The 9,476-nt window shown below is 36.7% G+C and overlaps 2 protein-coding genes across 2 annotated transcripts; both read left to right on the plus strand.

Annotated features, from left to right (window-relative positions):
- Window positions 1-668: 668 nt before the first annotated feature.
- Window positions 669-2,052, plus strand: MAMYB (Duplicated homeodomain-like superfamily protein). Its single transcript, XM_089799279.1, has one exon. It carries the CDS (start codon window positions 852-854, stop codon window positions 1,797-1,799), a length of 948 nt encoding a protein of 315 aa, XP_089655405.1. The 5' UTR covers window positions 669-851; the 3' UTR covers window positions 1,800-2,052.
- Window positions 2,053-2,207: 155 nt separating this feature from the next.
- Window positions 2,208-7,055, plus strand: LOC149537886 (uncharacterized). The gene is made up of 7 exons (XM_089799278.1): window positions 2,208-3,436; window positions 3,804-4,555; window positions 4,707-5,005; window positions 5,148-5,545; window positions 5,655-5,878; window positions 5,996-6,183; window positions 6,280-7,055. The coding sequence occupies exons 2-7, from the start codon at window positions 4,455-4,457 to the stop codon at window positions 6,558-6,560; spliced, it is 1,491 nt and encodes a 496-aa protein (XP_089655404.1). The 5' UTR covers window positions 2,208-3,436; window positions 3,804-4,454; the 3' UTR covers window positions 6,561-7,055.
- The last annotated feature ends 2,421 nt before the right edge of the window (window positions 7,056-9,476 follow it).

A 9,476-nucleotide genomic window follows, 5' to 3' on the forward strand; every position in this document is an offset into this window, starting at 1 on the left:
AAAACCCAAAACAAAATAAAAAATATTGAGCTTAACAAAAAGATAAATTCAAAACATGATAGAAGCTAAAGCAAATTTAAAGGCTCTAAAACATAAAATATGAAGTTCTAAAATCACAAACTGGATTCACTAAACAATGATTAATATATTTTTAGACGCTACTAAATGTACCGACATAAATTACAAACTACAAAAGTCATAAATGTTACTGAATGCAACCTAACATCCATAGCTCTAAACTAACAAACCTGATTTTTAATTTTTTTTGGAAATAACAAATACGTTAAACGATCTACTCGTAATCTTATAAAAAATGTTAAAGAAATAGAGTAAACAAAGAGAAAAAAACATGATGTCACCGCCTCCAACATTTTTAGGTCAATGCTTTTTCTATCTTATGAAATGGATCCTCAAGCTTCTCTGGCCTCCATCTGAACACTTTCTTTACATAGTCCCATCTGACCAATCTTATAGAAATAATTAAATCCTAATATAATTTTAAAAACCAATTAACAAAATATAAATCTCTCTATAAACTTTAGAGCTTCAACAATTTTTATTGTGAGATTAATTAGATGTAGACAATTGAAAATGCTAATAATTTAATTTTGTCACTAAACAAAATCTAAATTTTAAATAATAATAATATTTCCAAAACAAAGCACTCAGAGACATTACGTGTAAGCATTTGATCGAAGCGCGAACTTTGCAAGCCTTGAAGAAGAAGTTGTCCTTTCAACAATCATATTTGCAGTTGACTCTGAAGGTTCTCGGGATTTAGAAGATCGAATCCGTTGAACGTAAGTTTCATGGCCTGTTTGTGGCAACTGAACTCTTAGTCATAAACGGCAATGGATTACTACGATGAGGATGCAAGACCTCGTTTCCAGGTACAAAAATCCCGCATACCCATTTCTCAAAATATCAGGAAAGCAGACGAGATTGATAAAAAACAAGCTGCATTGTGCATAACAATAGGAATCGTCATCTTCAGCTATGGCTGTCTATTGCCAGGCATTTGGCAGTTCTTATTAACATGGATTGGCATTTCAATGGTGCTGGGCCCCTTGGCCCCGATTTCTGTCACCGGCGGCGATTGTAGGGTTGGCGTGGGTGACCCAATTGAAGATCTACCAGATTTGCAAATTGAACCACCGAAAGAAGATTTTGAAAGAAAAAGTCATAGGTCGAAAACCAGGAGATCGGAACATCACAATGCCGTAAAACCTATTTTGAATGGTTCGGAGGAGACCGTAGGGAATCAAACTCTAGAAAACAGTTTATCTAAAGGTTCTAGGGTTCCTGCGGTTTCAGAGGATTCCAGGGTTTCTAAAGTTTCTAGGGTTTTGAGTAATGAAGAATGGTCGGCCGAGGAGGTTGAATTGTTGAAAAAGCAGCTGGCTAAAAACCCTCCTGGCAAGCCCGGGCGATGGGAAGCCATTGCGGAGGCATTGGGCGGCAGTATAACCGTGGAGTGTGTTATTAAGAAGGCTAAATCTCTGGGTGAAAAGAAGCCTGTAGATGACGATTCCTACTCGAAATTTCTTGAGCATAGGAAAGTTTTGGACAGGCCCGATTTACCGGAGCCTGATAAAGCACCAATGTTGGAGGAGAAAACAGGGTGGAGCGATTTAGAGGACAGGGCATTGCTGAATGCTCTCAAGGCTTTTCCAAAGGATACAAATATGCGGTGGGACAAGATTGCTGCTGCTGTTCCTGGTAAATCTAAACCTCAATGCATGAAAAGATTTTCTGAGTTAAAACAGAATTTTCGCAGTTCAAAGGCATCAGAAACATGAAGGAAGGAAAAGATGATGGGACAACCAAATGCTGTTGATTTTCTTCACTTTGAAAAAATTCTAAGTATAATCTCTTTGCGGAATAACATTGGGATCGGGTGCCATGATCAAGGGGTATCTCTTCCGGCAGAGTAATTAGATAGCAAATAGGCCACTTTACCTAACTCCTCATGTATCCTGGATATTGGTTATGCATGGTTTATCATTAAGTTCATGTCATTCTAATTAAATAACAAGGGAATATTAGCAGCAAGTGGGCTTCTTGTTTTTCTTGAAGTTAAATGTAATTTGCAAGAGTAAGCACTTTCTCTTCTTCTAACGATTTTTTATAGATTTGCAAATGTTTCCATTTGACTAGATTTTAGTTAACAAGAATCCAGAATTTAAAATTGAAGCCATATTTTGGCTTTGCAGAGATTATCATCATTCGCTTTTTTAACAGTATCTGAAATTTGCTTTTGATATGAAACGCAACCTGTCAATGTGAAGGAACTGTTCACTTAAGATTTGTATGCCACATTTATAAACCATTTTAAAGATTACCAAATGCCTTGTAAGTGTAGTTTGCCAAGTTAAATGAAATCTGCACATATCTGATATCACATAGAATACCATCCTTTTCCAGGATAACTAATAAAATAAAATTGACGAAGTATTTGAATTCCTATTAGATTACACTAACTTCAAACCTTTTTTGTGCCCACTACCTAAATGTCATGACCTCGACAGTAAAAGAATTAATCAAATACTATAAAGGACAATAACCAGTAATTTTAATCTAAAGACTACAATCTAATGAGAAACAATGGTTAACTAAGCCTGATTGTAATAAAAATATAATCAAGGGAAAGTAAGAGCAATAAGGGTAGCATTTCAATAAAGAAGATAGTATAATATTGATCAGATATCCTTATGAAGAGTCAGTACATTTGGAAAGGATGATGAGGAAGGGACACACCTTCTCATCTACATTGGAAGATATATATACTGCACACGGACCATGGAGAGAATCATCGAAGAAAAGAATCAGATTGATCAGCATTTATTAAAATAGAAACTGTTAAGTCAGCATATGCGAACCACGATCTGTAGTTAATATACTTATCTGATAGTTTGGTATGAAGCATAATGAATTGTTTGGTTTGTTATATTTCTTCCTTTGATATTCGTAAATATTCCATTGCCTTTAACATATGCATAGTCAGTAATGAAGTACGCATTATGGTGATGAGATTCCATTAAGACTTGGAACCATAGATGGAAAACTCGCCGAGTACTCGGCGAGTTTTTAAAACTTGCCGAGTTTCCTAGCTCGGTGAGTTTTTCACCAGTTAACTCGCCGATTTAAAAACTCAGTAGTCTAGTAAAAACTTGTCGAGTAATCGGCAAAAACTTGGTGAGTCTTTATTAAAAACTCGCGATTTACTGGTGAAGGTTTTGCCTGTGGCCTATGACGGGTTAAAGCGGCAGTGAGTGTGTTTTTTCTCATTCTTTCTTGTATTTGCATTGTTTAGAGCCTTGAGGAGTGAAGAGAAGAAGGTTTGGAGGCATTCTTCGCTGATTGCAAGTGATTCATGGCGAATTTGAGTGGATTGTAGAGGATTCTAACCGATTTTAGAAGACAAATTTCTTTCCAAGTATGTTCATCTTATCATAGTTTGAAAACTTTTTATAGTTTTATAACAAATGTTTTTTTGTTTTTGTTGTTGTTTGTAAATGTTTTCAAATCATTTAAAATCTTTTTGAATCATTTGAAACCCTAGCTTCTAAGGATATGGTTGAAGTTTGAAGTTTGAAGTTTGAAGTTTGAATCATTTTGAATCATTTGAAACCCAATAGCTTCTAAGGATATGGTTGAAGTTTGTTGTTTGCTAAGGATATGGTTGAAGTTTGTTGTTTGCTAAGGATATGGTTGAAGTTTGAAGTTTGAAGTTTGAATCATTTGAAACCCTAGCTTCTAAGTTCTAACTTTGTTTATTCATTTTTCAATAAATTTATGTGTAGGGCAGCGGTCAAGCATTAAAAAAAATGACAAATCCGCAAGAAGAGTGGCCACAAACACCATGCCCTTCTGGATATATAGGCACTCGGCCTAAAAATGCGAGATAAGACATGGCGGTTTGCCTATGAAGCTCCAAATGATGTTGGGAAAGTCATATGCATTCCATGTGAGAGAATTATTTCTGGAGGCATAAACTGCCTCAAATACCACCTTGCAGGCATAAAGAAACATGATTCAAATCCTTGTCTCAAGGTAACTGATGAAGAAAAAAGATTCATCAATGCCCTACTTGCAGTTGCTGAAGAGAAAAAATTGAATAGGGGGAGGGCAAAATTAGCTATGAGGGCAGCCATAGCTGAATCTGAAGGAGCTCCTTTTGATATGCAAGAGGAAGAAGAAGCACTTGAGAACATACCAGGATCTCTTCGTGGCCTATAGATCCGCAAACAAAATTTCTCTTTTACTAGTTCCACTTCTTCTACATCTCCTACTTCTTCATCACCATCCGGATCCCCATCAGGGATAGGGGTTTATTTTGTGCCAGGAACACACTTGGAGCACAACCATCATTAGAGGGCATTGCATGGTTTAAGGAGGTGCATGAGCAAACTGATATTGCAGCATTTGATTTTTGATTTTTCAACAATATCTCAATGAATGCCGCTGATAGTCCCTATTGGGTCAATATGGTCAATGCAATAACAATATCAGGCAAAGGGTACAAGCCGCCTAATCGCAAGGATATGAGTGGAAGGTTAGTATTTTACTATTTAAATTTTAGTAATTGTAAATAATTGTGATTCACTTTAGTTCATTTTTATATTTTAAATCTTAATTGTTATAACTTATTTCCTATTTTTTACTAACACTTACACTTTATTTAATATTACACCTAAATTTTGTAGGTTGCTTGACAAAGCAGTTGGTAGGGCAACATTATTGATAGAAGACCAAAAGAAAGAGTGGAAGAAGTATGGCTGCACCATTTTATCTGATGGGTGGACAGATGGAAGAAGTAGAACCATTATTAATTTCTTGGTTGCTTGCAAAGGTGATGTGGTGTTTTGGAAATCTGTCGATGCCTCCAACAAAGTGAAAAATGCAGCCACATTGGCTTTAATGTTGGAGAATGTTGTCATGGAGGTGGGAATAGAGAATGTGGTGCAAATAATCACAGATAATGCAGTAGCATATGTGGCAGCAGGTAAATTTAATTTTTTATATTCAAATCAATATGAATCATAAATGTAATGCTATGGTATTATTCAATTTATATTTGATGTAATTTGTAAATACTAAATATGGAAAGTTTGTTACTGATTATTGATTTTTTGCTAATTTTTTAGGTAGAATCCTGCAAGAGAGGCATCCCACACTTTTTTGGTCACCTTGTGTAGCACATGTCCTTGACCTTCTTTTGGAGGACATAGGAAAACTTGATTGGGTGAGTCCAATTGTGGAAGATGCTAGGCGAGTCACGAAATATATCTATAATCACCCATGGGTTCTCAGTTTGATGAGAAAAGCCACTAAAGGCAAAGATTTGATGAGACCTGCTATGAAAAGGTTTGCAACGGTCTTCTTGACGTTGCAAAGTATTATTGAACACATATTGGCTTTGAAGCAAATGTTTGTGTGTGCTGATTGGGTTGCTTCACCTTACTCAAAGAAGCCCGAAGGAGAGGCTGTGGCACAGATAGTCTTTGATGATAGCTTTTTTGCAAAGGCTAAGGGGATTGTGGAGGTAACTTCAAAAATCAAAACATTATATTTTTAGTTTATTCAAGTTTCATTATCAATTCATAACTTACTATGTTATTAACTAATTTGTATTTTTCAAATTTCAAATGTAGATGTCTCTGCCTCTGGTTCTAGTCTTGTGCATATGTGATGGGCAACAATCCCCAACGGGAGGTCTTTATGAGGCCATGGATAGGGCGAAAGAGGTTGTTAGAAGTTACTATCATGGGGACAGTCTCAGATTTGACCCCATTTGGGAAATGATTGATAGGAGGTGGAACAATATGCTCCACCAACCTATTCATGCAGTAGGCTACTTCCTCAATCCCAAATTCAGGTACTATGAATCATGATAATTGATTGTCCTTGAAGTTGGGATTTCACTAAGACTTTATTTTACTTTACTTTTTAAGGTTGTGTAGTAAGACTTGATATCATTTTCTATTTGTTTTAGGGCTGATGATTCCTACTCAGATCCTAATGGAGAGGTCATGGAAGGTCTCTCTAAATGCATTGAGAGAATGATATCAAGTGAAGAGGAGAGAGACTTTATTGTGACCGAACAACAAATCTATGTGGAATCGAGAGGTCCTTTGTTCTCTTCTATGCTAGCAAAGAGAGCAAGATTTACTCAAGCACCAGGTAAAGCGTCAAACTTTAAAACTTTTGCTAATTGATAAGTTGTGCTTTTGATTAGTTTTTTTATTGCTTTATAACTTTTTTTATTTTGTTTTGCAGATGCTTGGTGGGCAAGTTGGGGTGGCAATACCCCCAGTTTAAGGAAATTTGCTCTCAGATTCCTATCCCAACCTTGTAGCTCATCCCATTGTGAGCACAATTGGAGCTTATTTGAGTCCATCCACACAAAGAAAAGAAACAAAATGACTCAAAAACGGCTTAATGACCTTGTTTATGTTCACTATAATCTTAAGTTGCGCATAAAAAAGGCACAACTCTTAGAACTACTTGGTCTACTTGATCTAGATGAGATAGATCCTTATTTTGATTGGATAGCATAGGAGCCAGGTCCATTGTTTGCACCAAATGAGATCGCTGATTTGGAGAGGCAGGCCATGGAGGGGGAGGCTAACGTTGATTTTCAGTTCACTATGGATGACATTGAGGATGAGGATGAGGACGAGGACGAGGATGATTCAGGCGAGGATCAGGCATTACCATTAGGAGGAGATATCTAGGATGCCGAGCCAATCAGTAGGGACGTTGAGCGAGGGGGCACAGCCACAGAGTTCATAGTCACGCAACTCACGCCCTATCCCAGTGCGGGGCACTTCTTCTAGGACTAGACCCCCTCGCTTTCCTGCTAGTGCAAGTGGAAAGAGGAAGATGTGATTGAGTCATTGACATTGTATTGATGTATTTAGACTTTTAGTATTTACTTCTAGTTTGACAGATTGAAACTATTTACTATTTTGCTTCCTACCATGAGCATTCTGCATGAGAATGCAATTTTGTACGCACTATGCATTTATATATATCTAAACTCTGTTTGTTTCTTTTGTATTGTCTTTAATTAACTTAGTAGATGCATCTTCTCATTAAATTTTGCAAAATAAATGTATTTTTAATTAAATTTCAGCGGTTTTTTAGGTTTCCGAGTTTTTTTTTTAAATTGCCGAGTTTTTCTTGATTAAACTTTTGGGGGCCTTGGCGAGTTTTTGCCTTTGGCGAGTTTTCCAACTATGCTTGGAACCATTATGCCATCCCATCATGGAGGGGGGATATGTTACATACAAGGAATGAAAGTAGCTTAACAATCCTGTTGAGTAGTGGGACTGGGGGGCCAATTTGCAGGCGTCTCTTTGTGCTTTTGGGATTGATGGATAAGCCTGACCCGCCTCATGCAAACCCCACAACACTTCATAATGTGGATAAGTTATTGAGGAAGATCTTAAGAGGATCCTACTTGTACATTTTATTAATTCTATTAATGTGTAGGGTTGTATTTATAATATTGTGGAATTACTTATATTTATCCTCCATAATGATGGCTATCATTTTTAAACATAATCTATACCTTATATGGGAATTCTAGGGCAACTTAGAGTTAAGACCTAATGGGGAACATTATAATTGGTATCAAAGCATCTTTCATGCTATCCTGTGAAAGATAGTTATACAACCTAAGGGGCTCAAAGGGCCATAGAAAAAGAAAGAAGGAAACTTGCTTCCACCAATAATCTTACAGCCACAAGAAGATATGCGAACTTGATGGGAAATGAATTGAGGACCCTCATTGAAACTTCAATAGAGCAAAATGAGAGAATGACCAAAGTTTTCCACCAAGCAATATAAAATGTTAACAACACTAATTCTAGGCCCAACTAGTACAATGGGAGGGATAACCACTCCAACCACTTTAGAAATGACAACCTAAGGGTATCAACCCCTAGACCATCAACACCCTTTGTTCTACCCAGGGAAGAAGGCATGGTGGAGGAAGAAGCAAACAATCAAAGTATAATTAATGTGGAAGAACTTGCAAAAGCATACTCAAGAGTGGATCTTGAATGAAGGAGGATGTATCTGTTAGAGATTATTGTGATATTAAGATATGAAATTCCAATTAAAAGAGCAATTTGACAAAGATTTGAAGGGGAAGAATAAGATAGGAAGACAAAAGTATAAATAATGTGGAAGAACTTGCAAAAGCATGCTCAAGAGTGGAACTCGAAATGAAGAAGGATGTATACTTTAGAGATTATTGTCATATTAAGATATGAAATTCCAAATAAAAGAGGAACTTGACAAATACTTAAAAGGAGAAGATTAGGAAGATTACGCTCTTCATGCAATGTGTTCTTGGGTCCAAAAGTTGATGCCTACATTGCACTTGGCCCCATGACAAAAGAAAATAACATAAAATCTGCTGTACTCCACCTAGAGGGGACATCCCATGGTTGGTGGCACCAAGCCCTTATTACGCAAGAGCACCAACACATAACAACCTACAATGAGTTAACCCAAGAGCTCATCCAAAGATTTGACCAAACTTACATTACTAAGGCATCAAGGAATCGTAGAAAATATCACTGAGTTCCAAAGACTTTTATTATTGGTACCATAAGTATACCAAAATATTTTAGCCTGCTTGTTTGTTAAAGAATTAAAAGACTCTATTTTGGTCTTGGTAAATGCCCTTAACTATACATCAGATAAGGAAGCAATTCAAAGGTACTAAATCTACATCACACCTAAAGAGGACAAGTATCGAGCAAAGAGTCAATTGTCAAATACTCGTACCAAACCTTTTTGTAAAAAGGAGAAAAGGGAGAAACCTTTTATACATTATAAAGAAATGAGGGAATGCTCCAAAAAGGGGATTATGCCTCAAGTTCAAGGAAAAAAGGGAACCGAGACATATTTGAAAAGACAACGAGAAGATTTAAATTTGTGCTTTAGATGCAAGGAAGAATGGAGACCAAGGCACAAGTGCGAAAATGAGAGTCTAGCACACCATATGGAGGCATTTTTCACCAAAGAAGTATGGGAAGAGGAGGAAGAAAATCCTAGTTGAGAAGAAGAGGTGAAGAAGATGAAGAGCTTCTAGAACCATAGCTACCATTTTCTGGATCTCTAAACTACCAACCATTTTGAATCAAGATTACTCAAAAGGGAAGAAAAGTAATTGCCCTTGTGGATAATAGGGCATCCCACTACTTTATCAATGAAGGTCTAGTTGAAAAGTTGAAATTGAAAACTAAGGACCTCAAGAGTTTTACAGTGGTCCTAGTTTCTAGAGCTATAGCTCAATGCACCAAGATAATTCCTCGACTAGAAATCACCCTAGGGAAACATCCCATCAAAGAGGATTTTTATGTGGTAATGTCACATGTCGATTTGATATTGGGTACTCATTGGGTACACTCCTTGAGACGATTGAACGATTCATTTTTGACCTCCCGAATTTGGAAATT

This window comes from Cupressus sempervirens, chromosome 9, assembly GCF_028749045.1.
Source record: "Cupressus sempervirens isolate cs-2001-9-10 chromosome 9, ASM2874904v1, whole genome shotgun sequence".
Classification (NCBI taxonomy): Eukaryota; Viridiplantae; Streptophyta; class Pinopsida; order Cupressales; family Cupressaceae; genus Cupressus; species Cupressus sempervirens.